This window comes from Lissotriton vulgaris, chromosome 10 (assembly GCF_964263255.1).
Source record: "Lissotriton vulgaris chromosome 10, aLisVul1.2, whole genome shotgun sequence".
NCBI lineage: Eukaryota > Metazoa > Chordata > Amphibia > Caudata > Salamandridae > Lissotriton > Lissotriton vulgaris.
In genome coordinates, this window is record NC_141698.1 from 224843447 (window position 1) to 224861743 (window position 18297).

General features: G+C 48.2%; 1 protein-coding gene across 3 annotated transcripts in view; it reads left to right on the top strand.

Moving 5' to 3' along the window:
* Window positions 1–18297, top strand: part of GTF3C1 (general transcription factor IIIC subunit 1) — a 2762707-nt gene that overhangs the window by 508688 nt on the left and 2235722 nt on the right. For all 3 annotated transcript variants that reach the window (XM_086940909.1, XM_086940911.1, XM_086940910.1), the window contains one exon: window positions 7058–7385. In XM_086940909.1, the coding sequence (XP_086797035.1) occupies window positions 7058–7385 (328 nt within the window). The remainder of the gene's footprint in view (window positions 1–7057; window positions 7386–18297) is intronic.

Here is an 18297-nt window from a genome sequence, read left to right on the forward strand (position 1 = left end):
ACGCGGACGACACCCAACTGATCCTTTCTCTCACCAATGACCCCAGCACCGCCAAAACTAACCTACACGAAGGAATGAAAGAAGTTGCTGAATGGATGAAAAAAAGCCGTCTGAAACTGAACTCAGACAAAACAGAAGTCCTCATCTTAGGTACATCCCCCTCTGCATGGGACGACACTTGGTGGCCGGAAGCCCTTGGAAAAGCACCCATCCCGACAGACCACGCACGGAACCTTGGCGTCATCCTGGATTCTTCACTCTCAATGAACAGACAAGTCAGCGCCGTATCCTCTTCCTGCTTCAACATTCTTCGCATGCTCAGAAAAACATTTCGCTGGATCCCCTCCGAAACAAGGAAAACAGTCACCCACGCCCTGGTCACGAGCCGACTGGACTACGGAAACACCCTCTACGCAGGCACCACCGCTAAACTCCAGAAGAAACTCCAACGAATCCAAAACGCCTCAGCCAGGCTCATATTAGACATCCCACGCAACGAACACATCACTGGTCACCTTAAAGACCTCCACTGGCTACCCGTCAATAAGAGGATCACTTTCCGTCTGCTTACCCACGCACACAAATCACTCTACGACATCGGACCAGATTGCCTCAACTCTCGACTGTCCTTCTACACCCCTTCCCGCCAACTACGTTCTTCCGGCCAAGCCCTCGCCACGGTACCTCGCATTAACAAGACCACCATGGGAGGCAGATCCTTTTCATACCTGGCTGCTAAGACATGGAACTCACTCCCCGCTCACCTTCGCCTCACCCAGAACCACCTAGCGTTCAGAAAGCAGCTTAAAACGTGGATATTTGACAAATAATCCTCCTCCCCTCCTAAGCGCCTTGAAACCCTCTGGGTATGTAGTGCGCTATACAAATTTTATGACTTGACTTGACTTGACTCATGGTATGTTGGTGGAGTGTGATGTGTCTCGTGCCTAGATAGTGTTTAAGCGCATTTAGCTCATCCCTGTGCCTGATGCTCGTGTATAAACTTTGTACATCAAGGGTGAAAAATACCTAATCATTGTGCCAAACAAAATCCGAGACATAGCTCAAAAAGTCCCCTGTCTCCTGTGTCCTGTGTATTTGCTGGTAGTGTTTTTAGAAGAGGCTGGTGAAAAAAGTCTATATATTTGCTGGTGTTCTCAAAAAGGCTGCCAATGGCGGAGATTATTGGTCTTCCTGGTGGGCAGTTGATGTCCTTGTGCACTTTTGGGATGAGATCTAGTTGGGGCGTGATCGGATAATCTTTCTTCAGAAAATCTAGTTCATGTTTCGTGATCAGTCCTTTTCCCCTCCAGTCATACAGACCGGCATGATATCTCTCCTTGATGCTTGCTATGTTTATATTGCTGGTTCTGATGTAGCATTCCCTGTCTTGTAATTGTTTCATGGTCTCTTTGTGATACATCTCAAGTGGCCACAGTACTACATTTACACCCTGTCGGCGCAGCGAACTATGTCAGGACGTAGTTTGATTTTGTCCATTACTTTGGAATATTTGGATTTTAGATCATTAGAGCTTTGGTTGAAGGTTCTGCTGCTTGAAAGTGCCAGGTCTTTGAGGTCTTTAGTGACCTTGTCGTCAAACATGTCTGTTATCTCTTGGCATGGGTTGGTTGAATATTGATTTTGGTCTGAAAGGTGTTTTTACTGAAGCATAGATGGAGAAATTGGAAAATGCGCTGGTTTGGGTGTTGCTTACCATTTTCTGTGTCCAACTCTGTTCCTGTCATTTCTCTCAGGAAGTCCATGTCTGCTACACTCAGGGGGTTCAATTCAGATGATGTGCTTGGACTTCAGTCAGCGATTTGTCTCATGTTGGTAAAGTACTTGTTTAGTTTGAGTTTTCTTGTGAAGTGGTATAAGTCTATTCTTGTCTCTGTGTAGTTAAAATTTGATTCTTTTCAAAACGAAAGTCCCAGGTTAAGTGTTTTTTGTTCATTTGTTAGAGCCATGTTGGTTAGATGTGCTACTGTGTTGCACTCTTCCATTGGTGTGTTTATCTTCTTCTATTTCTCCTGTAGGTTGGCTTTGTTCTTTGCGCCATTTCTGCCCCACCGTCTGTTCTTCATCCTTCTGCTTTTTGAGGGGTAGTTTTGTTTTGTGCCTGGTCTTGCCTCTGTGTCCTTGGTCGAAGGCTCATGAGGCGCTCCACTCGTAAAAAAACAAAACGAATTCGTCCACTGGTGTAGGTACTTTCTTGGGCTGTTTGGAGTTTCCTCCCACATCTGGTTCTGATTCTGCCCCAGAGCTGATTTCTGATTTGCTCAGTTCTTGTGTGCAGGGTAGAGTGCCGCCTGTGGCGGATAGCTGTTGGCGGTGGATGTTTTAAAACGTGTGCAAAGGTGTAGATCCTTCCTTGTAGGTAGTCATTCCTGTCACGTTGGATTTTTTCCGCTTTTCTTTCCTTGATGGTACTCTCATTCTTTTGCAATCTCGTTTTGATGTCTGTCAAGCCTTTGCTCACTGTCATGATGCATTCGATTTTCAAAAGCAGCTTCTCCCTGTCAGTAGTTGCATATTTAATTAATATGCGCAGCATGTTGCATGATGATTCCGCACTGTTGTCCGCCCAGTCTTGGAGCATGACGGGGTCAGGGTTTTTGTAGGTTCGTGCCACCAGGATTCTTAGTCCCCTTGGGATTCTTCCCATTTCCAGATATTGCTTTAGGGAAGTGCATTCCCACCATTTAGCTACTTCGTGCTTGCGCAGTTTCTCCAATTCCCTTAGCAGTCTTTTCACGTCGCTGCCTCCGCTTGTTGGATGTGCATTGTTTCTCGTGGACGGTGTAGCCTGTTCCTCATCCTTGTCTTTGAAGATGTCTAGCGCAGACGACTTCGCGCTCCTTTTCCCACTCATCTGCCATCGTTGTTGGAAAGATATTTGTCTTTGACCCCCACTGCCTGTCTTGTGTTGAGAACACTCTCAGGGCTACCTTTCCCGCTAGCTTGTCTGTTGTGTGGTGGCACTACAAAACCCCTTCAGCCTTGCCGGGTCTCAATAATTCTCGGTTTGCCCTCCGGCCCCCACAGAATCGGGATACTCACAGTTGTGCTGTTGGTGTGATGTCTGCTTCCTCAAGATTTCAGCTGTGTGGGGCTCTCAGTTTTCCTCGACATGAAGAATTTTCTCTGGTATATATTCTATTCACCAAAACCCCTCCATGCAGGAAGAAGGGAAGGCCACTCTGGGAGTCTGTAGGGAAGCACTTTTTATGGATAGCTTGGCATTATGCATTTCAGCAATCTATTCCTTACTGAAATGCCGCTGCTTCCAGGTAGAGGTCCCAAACCCGCCTTTAAAATTCTCCCGCATCTCTCCCAGTGACGGAGGCACACATTACCCCAGGTCATGTTTCGCACATCTGATGCAGTCTGATGGAAACTACATGTCCCAGAGTTCACCTAGCTGGGTAAGTGTTGCGTGGGGGGAAATAAGATGTTAAATACCAAAATGGATGAGTGCTGTGCAGGGCAAGGCGCAGAGTTTCCAATAGTTGCAAGTCTCGGTTATTATGATGTCCTGATGCCATCTCGAGTCCCCTTCACGTTCCACCCCCCAATTCAAGTGTCCGACGGGCCGCAGGCTTGACTTAAGTGAATCCCCCCTCTTGTGTAGTCCCGAGCTGCCATTGGCAGCAGCACTTGCTTGGCTTGCGGTCGCCAGTAGGTAGTTATAGTTAGGACCTATTTTCCATAGGAAATCCTCAACATTCTATTTGGAATAACTTTGGCGCCGGTTGACTAATCTTCGCAAATTTTTCAAAACTGGTGGGGCACTACGGTCCACTCCTATCTTGAAAGTCTCAGGGTGATTTGTGAAGCGGGGGCTGAGAACAAAAGGGGGGGGTCCCAAAATGTGTTTTCCCTATGCAATTTTCCAAAGGAACCTTTCATCGTGGCTACAGCCTGAACTGCTGAACGGAATTACACCAAATTTGGCAAAGAGGTAGTCCTCAGTTCAGACTCGTGCCTTTTGCTTAAATTGTGTAAATCCATTCAGTAGTTCCTGAGAAAATGACAATTAAAGGTACATATATCTATAGCCTCGGAGGATCCGCGGACCCTGCAGTGCACGAGCTGTATTCTAATTGGCTGTCAACACTTCAAACCAGGAAGTGTTGGCAGCCATCTTGTAGAAACCTAAATAAAAAACGTGCAAAATGCGAAAAGGGGGCAGAGTAGAAACACCCTGACACCCTAGGCCTGTTCAGGGGGTCCCATAAGGACCCCCAAGGCCCAAAAAAATATATTTTTTTAAAAATCGGCAAAATCCACGCAGGATGTGTGGATCCTGCCGATTTGGAAAAAAATAATAATAAAAAATAAAAAAAACACTGCCTCCCGCACTTCTTTGGTAATTGGCCCCCGGGGGCCGCCACCCCTGAGGCTTTTTGTAATTACGTGTGGGTGGGCTCTCAGGCCCTCCCAGCCCCGGGGACCGCCACCCTGGGGCTTCTTTCAATTGTGTGGGGGGGGACCACCACCCCCTGGGGCTTTTTGAAATTAGGTGGAGGGGCTCTCAGGCCCCCCCCAGCCCAGGGCTAATTGAAATTAGGTGGGGGCTCCGCCCCCCAGCCCCGGGGGACCGCCACCCCTCAAGGCTTTTTAAAATGTATTGCAAGGGACTCTCGGACCGCCACCCCCGGGGTTTTTTGAAAAAAATGGCGGGGGCTCTCGGCACCCCCGCAGCCTCGGGGACCGCCACCCCCTGGGTCTTTCTTTTAAAATAAAATACCCTGTGTGGGGGGCTGAAGCCCCCCCACATGCCCTGGGGACCGCCACCCCGCCCTGGCTCTAAAAATGTAAATTGGGGGGTCCATGATGGACCCCCACCCCGGGGACCACCACCCCCCGGGGCTATGAAAAAGGTGGGAGGGGGGGCGCGCGCGGGGGAGCAGCATGTTAGTTGCTCCCCATGTGGAAAAGCAATGGGACCGTGGGGAGATTGAGGACCCCCCACGACTCCCAACGGAGAGGGCCAGCCCCGTGGGATGGGGTCCCCGGGGCTTTTAGTGGCCCGGGAGGGGGGGCCACGCGGCCCCCTCCACAAATTGATTTTTTTTTTTAAAAAGGCCGGCCCCTTGGGACGGGTCCCCGGCACCATAAGTGGCCACAAGAGGGGGGCAAGACAGTCCCCCCACCCAAAGAATAATAATAAAAAGAAAGGGCCATGCCCCGGGGGATGGGGTCCTCGGGGCAGATATTGGCCTCGGGAGGGGGGCCACGCCACCCCTTCCCGATTTCTACTTTTTAAAATAAAAATTTGAGGGCAGGCCCTGGGGGATGGGGTCCCCAGGGCCAATAAATTAGAAAAAGAAGGGGAGGGCAGAATATATATATTTTTTTAAACAGGATCATGCGGGAGGCCACGCCCCCTCTGCAAACGCACCCCCTGGCGCATTTGGAGATGGGGAACAAATTCCCCTTGAATGCTGGCGGTCCCTGGGGGCCAACTAGCCCACCAGGAACCTCCAGTATGCGCCAGGGGGCTGCGTTGCAAAGAGATGTTCTGAGGCCACGCCCCTTTTTACACCTCTCTGCAACGCAGCACCATGGCGCTTACTGGAGGTACCTGGTGGGCTAGTTGGCCCCCAGGGGATCTCCGGATTCAAGAGGAATTAATCCCTCAACTTAAAACGCGCCACGGGCTTGTAATGCACCAATTATCTCTAATAAAGAGATGATGTTGCAGCTCAGCTGTAATAAACATATTACATTTGAGTCCTGGCATCACAATGCCTGCTTCCAAAGCCAGCAGCCAATGGGAAGGATAGCAAACAGAGCATAACTAAAGCTGTGGTTTCAAACATGAAAGCAGAACATGTATTTTCCTGCTTCTGGTTGTTTATCGATGAACAGCGATGAGCTTAAAGGAGATATTTGTGGCAACATGTTTATTTTTCCACTCTTTGGTAGTTATAGGAAAGCTAGATTCTATCTTCTTATTACAACTTATTCTGAGCTACAGCTTTTTTTTTTAAAATTAAAAACCCACTTCTATTTTGTAGATTCTAATGTATTTTTGCTACGATTATCTAATTGCAGTTTTGGTGTGTTTTAATTTAATTTTACATTAAAGATGCTAATTTTATTCATCATGTTTACAAGCATCCTGTGTCTTTAAAGTTTATGGGAAGGGCGATGGCGCGTCCATGTATTATAAGGTATAAAGTACCTCCTAAAGTAAAATATAAGGATATTGCAAGTCACCTTGGAGTTCCATGACCCTTTAAATGAACTCTGCTTTCAGCTGTGTTCTTCTATATGGCCATGCGACTCCTCATTGACTTGCAATATTCAACTGTGTAGCATGGAGTACTTTATCCTGTAAGTGACGCAAAGTTCTTGTTACAGGGCCATTTGATGTCATGCAGAAGTTTTGTAAGAAAATAAACAAGGACCACTCACAGGGAGGTTATACGCCATCACTATATGTAATCCTATTGTGCAAATTCATTTAGACAATATTCTCAGCAGTGTTAACCTTATTTAACCTACACGCTTATCCTATTCAGTACATTAGGGAAAAACAGATATTGAAGGGGTGGTGATCGTCTAAGTAAAGAAAGGGCAGGATTTCTTAGTCTCTAGTTTCACTGGTCGAAAGCCTTTTGATTAAGTATTTTAAAGTGCCTCTTTCCTTCAGTAGAATTGGTATGAGAAAACTGCAAGTATTCTTTTTTGACACATTGCTTTGTAGTTGGCCAATTATTTGTTTACACCATCTCATCCGCTTACTAAATATTAGATTGGGTAATCCAAAAATGTTTACTATTTTAATTACTTTTTTGATACATTTTTGTGAATTCTTCTTTTTATTCTGGTCTTTTTTTCTTTGTTTGATATGTTATGTGCTCTTACAAGTAATATACCGGTTTTTGTATAAAGCTTGCTTACTTTGATTATCAGGATTGCACTATAATACTGCAACAAATGCATTTTTGAAACTATCTTTGTGATGCTTTGTTGATCTGTACCTTGGAAAAACTGATGAGCAGTATGTACTTTACAGACAGCCTTGTTTCTCCTTTGTTAACAGGGATTTATGGAAGATGAAGGTCGTCAACGGACAACGAAATATGTTTCTCAAGTTTACGTGGAAAAGAGTGACTTGAGTCTCCAATTTGAAAAGGAGAAAGCAAGAAGTGCGCAGTTGGCAACTGTTGCACGTCCTTCAGAAGATTGTGTGTTTCCTGATAAAACCTTGTCAATTGAAGATCCACCCTCTGTTGAAAACTACTACTTCCTTTCAGAGTCTGATATTGAAGATGAAATGGCCGAAGCCAACAAGAACCTTGGAAGACCTAAAGAGAACAGCATATGTGAGCAAAAACCCGATGTTGAATGTGTGCATGAACCAGCAAAAGGTAATAATACTGAATGTGTAAGGTACACCAATGAAAGGAGTCCGAAAACATTGCCTTGTTTAACCTCTTTTCATGCAGGAGCCTTCCGTTGTCAATGCAGTATGGAGTTGCTAATATATGGCAGTGTGGAGAGATTCACCAGAGAAGCTTCACTGACTCTCAACATAGCTCCTCTTTTTCAGACATACTCTTCACCTCTGTAAATCTCGCCCCATGAGTTTTAACTCATGACAACCTTGATGAACTTGAATTACAAGACTTTCACCAATTTACCCTTCCTCAGTGGATTGTTGCAATAAAATGTTGCACTTCAATTGCAATATTGATGACAACTGCTTTGTGTGACATTACGGAAGTAAAGTCTCTATTATAAACATCATGCTCTTAGCATGTGTTGATGCTCATACCCATGCTTTGTATACTCTTGCCTTCTAATGTTGGGTTCAAACATTTGCAAGTTGTTCTTCAAAAACATTTTGGGTCAACATCTCCTTTGGGACCTTTGATGCCAGTCGTCGAGGGGTCTATATTAGCAATGGAAGTATTCTTCACCAGAGTAGTGACTATGTAGACCTCAAATTAAAAGGCATCAAAGTAACTTTCCTTATCAGGCAGTGTTGAGAATGACTGGTGGTTGTTATAGAGAAGGCTCCTTCCAGTTCCGCCCTAAATGTAGTATGAATTTTTCCTTGTCTGACCTGCATAGATTCTATAACCTTTGCATTTCTACATACCATGAAGAATTGACATGTTCATCGTGTTAGGCCTTCAAGTGCAAGAAGACCTTCCACTACTGACCTGTGTTCCACTGACGCATCTCAAAAAGCAGCATTAAGGCTCACCCAAGACGTTGGAACCGTTCATACCTCAGGACTTCTCTGGCTCTAAAGGAGAAGTCTAGGAGGCTTGCTCACTATATAGTGTCTGCCTATGGTGAGGCACTGTGCACGGAGTCCAGGCAACCCTTAGTGATAGTAATTCAGATATAGCAAAAGGTGCACCATATGCAAATTGAATTCTTTCCATTAATATAACCGAACAGTCCAATGTGATTTTCAAAAGTGTGTGCAAGTCTTTTTTTATTCTGTCAAAAATTAATGTATGAAAGGTATATACAGCAGATAACAGCCAACGTGTTTTGTCCAGAACACTGGACTTCTTCAGGACTGTAAGAAACATATATATACATACGTAAATATATACAGCTATATCAGTTAACTTCATATACAACATAGAAACAGATGCACATGTACATTGTAATTTCCTCTTGTGGCCCAAAACACAAAAGGACCACAAGTTTTAAATTACATATTCCAAGCTTACCAAGCTTAAAGTGATCAAACGGATAAGGAGAAACAAACACGTTTTGTCCAGAACACTGGACTTCAGGGCAAGAATAAAATTGATGCAAGTACTGGTGTTGCTGTTGAATCATCCCTCCATGGATCAAAGTTGTGTGCTATCTTGGTGCATCATACTATTTGCGTCCTATATAAGAGCCCAATTGGAAGTGTGTAGCTAAATAAATAAGCAAAATAGGACAGCCAACAAGGCTTGGCAGGTGCAACAGTCTGGTCAGAGGAAAAGATTTTTGGTTGCAGACCAGCAAGGTCTGTGGGACTAACCGAGCAAGGGTAAGTCCGGGCTGACCCTCAGCAGGCAGGAGAGCCAGCAGGAATCATAGGAGCCCCCTCTAGGACCCTCTGGCAGCAGGCACAGGGAGTTGCAGATAAGCCTCCACAGCCCACAGGAGCTGGAGGCCAATGTGCACAGGATGCAGGCAGGACATCATTCTTGGAGCTGGGTGATGCTGGTGGCTGATGCTTTTTGGAGCTCAAAGATCTTCTGTGTCGCGAGTCAAGAAGCTTTGGCTACGGCAGATAGAAACGGTGCACAGGGACACGGTTCAAGTCGGCTGGAGAGGGATTGAGTCTCCCAAGTTGTAGGGCATACTGGTCAGGCCTGTGGGGAGCCAACAAACCACCACCCTTGTTGCAGTGCCGGGAGATATCCATGGGACAACAGGATCAGAAAACCGGATGTAGAGGTGCCTGCGTATGCAGGAAAGTGGCTCCTTCACTCCAAGTGAGAGTCTTTCTTGCTTGAATGCATGCAGAGTCCTTGCTGACTCGGAGGAAGCACAGTATGGAGTTGCAGAAACTTGGAAGACCATGGAGACTAAGTTGCAGCAAGATTCTTCCCACCAAGAGCAATCTTGTCTTTGGTCTTGGCTCGATCCAGCAGCAGAGCTCCAGTGCCCCACAGCAGAAGAGTCTTTAGACGATCTTAAGCAGACAGGCAGACAGTTCCTGAAGATGATGGAGCCCTTAAGTAACCCTAAAAGGAAGAAGGGCATCTTATGCGGTTAGCCTCAGCCACTCACAAGGATAATATTAGCTCAGCCACCCCCGCAGGAACAGCCCTATATATCTCACATACCCAAGATGATGAGGAACCGATATTGAAGGAGCTGCAGCCTTTTCCATTTCCTAAGAAGGTAAGAGACCAGGCCATTAGTCTCCCTCTGCATCTTGCACACCTAGGCTTTCGAAATCACCATACCTCCTCTGCATCGCACTCCGCCACCTCCTTAGTCATGTTCTCTTCTGACTCTAATCATAGTGACTCAGACCGAGGGAGCTCTCAAGATTGTCACAATTCGTACCATGACCATCTCACATCCAGGAATGGGGATGAGCCTTGGAAGAATCATGTTGATCACCAAGATAATCTGACTAAGAGCCCTACCCTGTCAAGGCCTCCCCCAGGTGACCGCACTGCCTCCCATGCAGAGATGCAAAGGGTGGAGCAGAACCATACGGTTAAGCTCCATGTGGTTGTGGAGGAGGAGGAGGAGGAGGAGGAGGAGGAGGAGGTTTTTGGTCAAGATTCTGTAAGACTGAGATGTTTGTCTATTACCTGCCCATGCTAAGAAGCATGGTGAAGTTCTAAACGGAAAATTTCCAGGTCCTAGTCAAAGTTAGTTGTCACGCACTGGGTCGAAAAGAAATACAAGGGAGGCCAGATGACCCAGTTTAAATCAGGGGCAGCTCCCATCTGACACTATTGCTGTGCGCACTTCCAGAAAGGGAGCCTCTGCTTGGGTAACAGGCGATTATCATCTTCCAGTTAAGAAAATCAAACAAATGGATGTAGCAGAGTAGCATGTGGCTGCAGGGTAGCCACTAAGTAGAGGAAAATTAATTTGATTGTATTGACCTTGAGATAAGATTGCAATTAATGGGAACCTTTTATAACTTGGTACGGCCCCTTCCTGAAGGCAACAGCAATAGGGATTAGAAACTGGTTGCAGAGGAGAAGATCGGTCCTAACACTAACATTTGGTGTGCCCTGGACTTCACTATCCTCCAGGGAGTTCACCATTAACATCTTTCCCAGACACCGCGACTGACTGGGATTCCCAGTCTTTAGGCCAGAAGTACAACAGCACCTAATCAGTGACCCTGTCGGATGACTGCCATGGTCACACTTCGTATCCGAATACCTAGATCGGCCTTTTCAAACAGCAGGTGAGGACTTTGTAAACAATTAATTCCTATAGGAGGCAGAGATACCCCCAGATGTAAACCTTTCAGGAGGCACATGGACCCAAGTACTACGACAGAGGTCCGACAGGTTAGAGGTGATTCCATCAGGTAAATGTAAATGTATGTAAATGTATAGGCATTTATATAGCGCACTACTTACCCGTAGGGTCCCAAGGCGCTTCGACCGCTGCGAAACCCTTCCTGGCTTCCCTGAGAGATGGTCCCTTAATGGGTATCTCCAGGGTGAGACCAGGCATCCCCGGCGGTCTGGTGGGGCCGTTAGTGAAGATGAGGCAAGCTAATGCCCAGAGTTGCCGAGTGTGATCGCTGATCGGAGTGGGCACCGGGGCGAGAGAATTATCGAGTCCGCTGACCCTGGTCCAGAAACCTGCCGCGCCGGGAATCGAACCCTGGTCCTGGGCCGTCCTCTGCTCTCGGGTCTGCCGCCTCTAACCAGTGAGCCACACTACTTCACAGGGACACCTTTACCTCCAAACATAGACTCGCCCTCATTGTACCCTGACCTCAATAGCCTCTCATTGTCTCCTGGATATTTCTCTTGTACAAATCATTCAAACTTGTGCTAATTACTTAAGCTTCATGAGTATTTCTTCTCACACCCTATTTGATAGTTCTTATAATTTTTCTGATTCAGATAAAATCTAAGCAAAAATAAACTCTCGATGTCCAAAAGTATGTGAAAAGATATAATCCTTAAACTCAGTTCTTCAGTGCAGTTGATTTGAGGTTATCTCATCAGACTGAGGATGGATGAGAAAGGGAGTCTCCTGTGTGGGGATATCTAATAGAGACACCTAGCCGCAGATTCCTTGCCTTTGAATTTGCCAGGCATCAGAATGGATCCAGAAGATTTTTTCATTGAGTAAAGCCCTTGCACCCTGGTAGGTGGCATCAGTCGGCTCCGCCGCTGTGATGTCCACATCTCCTATACAGGTGCCACTTTAGTGCGCTGACGTCCGTTCTCTTTTGGCGCCAGTTAGCGCAGATCCGTGAAGAGATCTACTCTCTGTCACTTTTTGACATGGTTTTTTTGACTTTTTATCGACTATTTTTTGGTGTGTAGTATGTCCAAGAAGGCTTCTGGCTTCAAGCTATGTGGGGCCTGTCTCTGTGCCATGTCGGTAACAGATTCACTCCTGGTGTGCCTTTGGTGTCGGTTGGCTGACAGGATGGAAAAGCCTTTGCGTTCTAGGCCTCGTTTAGCTTAACCTGTACCTGGGTCAGCTCCCTGCTTACCCACCTTCCCGGGAGCCTGAGCAGAGCCTGACCAGCTCAAAGAATTGTATGAGGCCATGTGACTCATATTTAGGCGCCCTGAGACTCCTCGTGCGCTTTTGGTCTGTAGAGGCTCACAGGGGGCTCCATTGGTTTCTGCGTTGGCCGCTCCAGCGCTTGAGTACCCCCATGGATCCGGTAATGGATCTAGACCTACGCCAGTCGTACCACTGCAACCTTCCCCGGTGCCGGGCACCACTCTGAGACTCCTGTCTCTACCACTGTCCTCAGGCAGTGCGTGCCCATTCTCATATCCTATGACCCAAAGCCAGATCAGCACCCATCAACACCAATTCCGGCGCCAACAGCACCTGGGTCCTAGGTTAGTTCCTCCGCCTTAATTTGGAGGGCTAGGAATGGTGGGAGATTAGGAGGGGTCACTGAACCCTTTACAGAAGTCCTCCTGAGGCACAGCCGGGAGTGATTGACGCTACGCTACTCTTTGTAAATTTGCACATGTTCGAGGCATGTGGGCTGCTGAATTTATATCTGTGCATAGATCGCCGCCTAGTGTTGGGTCCGGGTGATCGCACATTGTTGTCCTGGAAGAGTCTTCGAAGTATCACGAGATAGGTGGCTCCTCCCCTGGACTACAGTGCGCATGGGCATCGACTCCATCCTCAGATTTTTTTTCCCGCCATTGGGTTCGGATGTATATTGGTTCACTCTAGTCGGAATCGATATAAAACTTTCTTAAGGCCAAAAGGCCTTTAGGTTTTCGTCGGTATAGTCTTGCATTCGGTGCCCGATTCTTCCAGCTCTGTTCTGAGCCGGATATCCAGAAGAGCCGCGTGCTTTTCGACGCTGAAGGCCCAGTCGACGCCAGAGGCCTTATCGACTAAGCATCATGGAAAGGAGTCCGTTCAAGAGATGTCCCGTGTGCAACTCCAAGTATCCCCACATCGACGTCCACCCTGTGTGCAAAAAGTGTCTGTCGCCGGATCATGATGAAGCCAGCTGCATGGCTTGCTCCCGTTTTCGATCCAAGAAGACTCTTCTGCATCGTCGCGCTGCGCGCCAGGATGCCCAGCAGACTGCACCGGCGCCTGTGGACATATTCGATGCCAGGGATGATGAAGGAGCTGACCGGGAGGTTCGTGAGAAACTGTCGAATCCCGCGTCAGAGGTAGACTCCAACTACGACGCAGATGTTGAAATGCTCGACGCGGAAGAAGTCGTTGACGAGGTAGGAGAAGACGACGGGGCCTTTGGGGCCATGGAAGATAGCTCGAGCGAGGAGCTACCTCAAACTGACATTGGGGCCGAAACGCTTCAGAAGGCTCAGGTCGAGGGTTCGCCACTAGGCCTTACCCAAGATCTTCCGATAAGTCTACGGCCCCGCCTTCGGGCTCGGCTTCGGACATTGCTAAGGAGCCGCACCCTGCGAAATCGAAACCGAAAGTAAAAACACCGGTCTCGACGCAAGTGAAAGCACTGATGCCTCCATCGAAACCAAAAGTGTGTATTGCTTTGGTCGGCTCAAAGTCCTCGGACCTGTCGGCACCGACGAAGCAGAAGGGCGTTATCGACCCGAAGAAACTGCTCAAGGGCGTCGAGACGAAGTCGAGCACGCCGAAGACAAAGGTCAAGGCAGTCGAGCCGAACAAATCGGCGCCGAAGACGGTTGACACCGACAAAGGGCTCAGTGATCCGAAGGTTCTTGAGACTCCGCGTCGACAAGACAAGACCAGGCCAAGAGCGGACCGACCCACGAGTCCACGTCTAGTGGTGCCTTGAAGGATTCAGTCGAGTCGGTGCAGCCGTCCGCCGCATTCTCCAAGCAAGTGGCAGACTCCCTAGGGCGCATCAAGGACAAGGCCTCGAGTGTCGGGCCTAAAGATCCTCCACCTTCGAAGCCTGTCAATAAACCTCAGAAGGCGTCGACGCCCATTCACTTAACGCTGCCGCCGAAAGTGGCGCCGAAGGCTTTCGCCCCTAAAATGGCCACCAACGTGCCCGAGAAGGTGTCCTCGGTGGCGAAGTCGACAACAGTGGTCCCGGCCTTAAAGCATCAACAATCCTCGTTGGAAGAGCAACAGGAACAATTTATCGATGCCGAAACAGGCAGACTTTCCCTTTTATAAGCGGAAAATCTCCCCGGAACAGCCAATGGAGTCCTATAAAATTCCTCTGAAGAAGAAAAAGGATTCTACTTCGACACCTGTTCTTGTGAAACCGGTTTCTCCACGTGGCCATGATGTCTCACCCACTTATTCAGATGTGGACACTGGGGAAGATGATGAAGATGAATACAGCTATCCTGTATACACTGAGCCTGATGATACCAATGAACCCTGGGCGGCTGCTGCTGACCCAGGTGATCCTCACTCTACCCCAGACACTCCGATGTATGCCGTAAAAACGTCGCCTACTGAGGATTCGGCTGCGTTTAATGCCCTCATTGAAAGGGCAGCAAAGAATCATGACGTCCAGCTCCATGCTGACCCCGTTGAAGTAGACTTTCTTTTTGAAACCTTTTCCGTCTCAGAGAGGACTGTCAAGACTCTGCCTACGTTAAAGGGTGTCTTAAAGCATGCTGGGGAAATCTTTAAGGAGCCTACAAGAGCCAGGGTGATAAACCCCAGAATTGAAAAGAAGTATAAACTGGCGCCTGGAGACCCTACTTACATCAAGGGACAGTTGCCGTTGGACTCTCTTGTTGTTTCTAATGCCCGGGAGAGGGCTAATTCACAAACAACTGGTGATGCTCCTCCCCCAGATAAGGAATCTAAGGTGTTTGAGGCATCAGGGAAAAGGGTGGCAGCTCAAGCGGCCAATATCTGGGGCATTTCGAACACACAGGCACTTCTGGCCAGGTATGACAGGGCACATTTTGACACGCTTGAGACCCTGTTACAGCACCTGCCAGATGAATACAAAGAGGCAGCTGAGATGCTCATCCAAGAGGGGAAGCTCCTATCTAATGCTTCTATTAAATGTGCACTGGACGCGGCAGACACCGCGGCCAGAGATATTAACACTAGTGTCATGCTGAGACGACATGCCTGGCTCAGAATCTCCGGGTTCAAGCCAGAGATACAGACCACCATTCTCAATCAGACGGTAAACCCTGATCATCTATTTGGCCCAGAGGTGGACACCACCTTGGAGAAAATCAAAAAGGACACTGAAACTGCTAAGTCCATGGGGGCTCTACAGTCCCAGCAGTTCCGGGGTGATTCTTTTCGTCGCTCAAGCACTAGAGGTGTTTCCAGAGGCCAGCTTTCCCAAACCACACAGTACTATAAAGGCGGCACGCAGATCACATACACCAAACCGAGTCGAGATGGATTTCGGTGAAACAGTGCCAAAGGCAGAGGTCGTGGAAACAACAACTCCAGATCCTCCCCCACTAACAAACAGTGACGCCTTGTCACTACCCCCGACCACGCAACACCTGTCGGGGGGAGACTTCAACAGTTCCTGCCAGTCTGGAAATCCATCACCACAGACAGGTGGGTCAGGCAGCTTATACAGTACGGTTATTGTCTGGAGTTAATATCCACTCCACCCAACATACCCCCAAGACACTGTCCTATGTCCGCCGAGCATTTGCACTTATTGCAGCAGGAGGTCCTAGTCATGCTGCAAACAGGGGCAATGGAGCTCGTGCCTGTGAAAGAAAGAGGCACAGGAGTTTACTCACTGTACTTCTTGATACCAAAAAAGGACGGGTCCCTCAGACCCATACTGGACCTCAGACCCCTCAATCAGTACATTCTATCGGAGCACTTTCACATGCTGACCCGGCAGCAAGTCCTACCGTTGCTCAGTCAGGGAGATTTTCTCGCAACTTTAAATCTGTAGGATGCGTATTTTCACATTCCGCTGCACCCGTCACACAAAAAATACCTCCGGTTCACCATCCAAAACCAACATTACCAGTTCAAGGTTCTACCTTTCGGGGTCACGACGGCACCCAGGGTGTTTACAAAGTGCCTGGCGACGGTGGCGGCACACCTAAGGAGACAAAACATTCACGTCTACCCTTATCTGGACCACTGGCTCATCCAGGCAAAGTCAGCCCAGCAGTGTGCCGCCCACATGTCCCACACCATTCACCTTCTTCACGATCTGGGATTCTCACTGAATTACCCAAAGTCCCACCTGCAACCTGCCCACATACGGCAGTATCTGGGTGCGACGATAAACACTCTGGCAGCCACAGCACAGCCAAATTCAGTGAGGGTCAGCAGCATTCAATCGCTGATACAAAAATTCAGACCTCAACACTCGCTTCCAGCGCGAGTGTTCATGCAGTTGATAGGCATGATGGCCTCCTGCATCTCCATAGTCCCGCACGCGAGACTACATATGCGTCCGCTTCAGGAGTGCTTAGCACGTCAGTGGACTCAGGCTCACGGACAGTTGAAAGACCTAGTGTTGGTGACCGGTCGTGCATACAACTCTCTGCATTGGTGGAATCCACAAAATCTTTGCAGGGGACGACCGTTCCAAGAGCCTGTGCCACAGATCATTCTGACGACGGACACTTCTCTCCAGGGTTGGGGAGCTCATGTACTCCACTACACTGTGCAGGGACTATGGACACCACAGCAAAGGTAGATGCGCATCAATATTCTAGAACTGATGGCTATCTTCATGGCAATGAAAGCTTTCAAAGTACATCTGTGCAACAAGGTCGTGTTGATCCGGACGGACAACATGACAGCCATGTACTACATTCAGAAACAGGGAGGAACACACTCTCCGCAGTTGTCTCATCTGGCTCAGAGCATGTGGAAGTGGGCCATTCAGAGGAACATCTTCCTCAAGGCAGAACACCTCCCAGGCAAGGACAATCAGATGGCGGACCTGCTCAGCAGGTACATCCACCAGATGCACGAGTGGGAGATACATCCATCAGTACTCCACCCATACTTCCTAAGGTGGGGTCATCCAGAGATAGACCTGTTCGCACAAAGGAAAACGCCAAATGCCCAAACTTTGCCGCCAGGTTCCCACACCCACAGTCGCAGGGCAATGCATTATGGATGAACTGGTCAGGCAAATTTGCATACGCTTTTCCCCCAGCACCTCTAATACCGCTGGTGGCACGCAAGCTGAAGCAGCACTCGATGACTCTCATCCTGGTTGCTCCGACGTGGGCTCGCCAACCATGGTACACCACGTTTCTGGAACTATCCGTGGTACCGCATCAAAGGCTGCGCCTCACACCCAGGCTTTTGACGCAGAGCCATAGCGACATTCAGCATCCAGATCCGCAACAGCTCAACCTGGCGATCTGGCTCCTGAGGTCTTAGTTTGGCTACCTCAACTTACCTCTTGACTGTATGGACATAATCCGGGAGGCAAGAAAGCCCACCACCAGAGCTGCTATGCGGCGAAATGGAAGTGGTTTGTCATTTATTGTGCAGACCACAACATTAACCCGCTGGATGCATCTATTCAGAACATCATTTGTTATCTCTTACATCTGTACAAATGTAATCTAGCCTATGCGTCCATTCGTATACATCTATCCGCAATTGCTGCTTATCTCCAAAACGGACAGCACCTCTCACTTTTCAGAGTGCCTGCCATTAAAGCCTTTCCGGAAGGACTCAAACAAGTCATTCCTCCGCGGACGCCACCAGCTCCCGAGTGGAACCTAAATGTGGTCCTCACCAGGCTGATGGGTCCCCCTTTCGAACCACTGCATTCCTGCGAGATTCGGTTCTTGACATGGAAAGTGGCTTTCCTTATAGCGATTATGTCGCTACGACGAGTTAGTGAACTCCAGGCACTAACTATCCAAGAGCCATTTATTCAAATTCATTCCAACAGGGTGGTGCTTCGCACTAACCCTAAATTCCTTCCTAAGGTAGTTTCTCAGTTCCATATCAACCAGACTATAGAACTACCTGTGTTCTTCCAAAATCCAGAGTCGCTTGTGGAGAGTATGCTCCACACACTTGACGTCAAGAGGGCCTTAATGTACTCCATTGATAGGACTAAAGATTTTCGGAAGACTAAACAACTATTTGTTGCCTTTGCGCCACAACACAAAGGTAACCCCATTTCCAAGGCTGGTATAGCCAGGTGGATCGTTAATTGTATTCCGATCT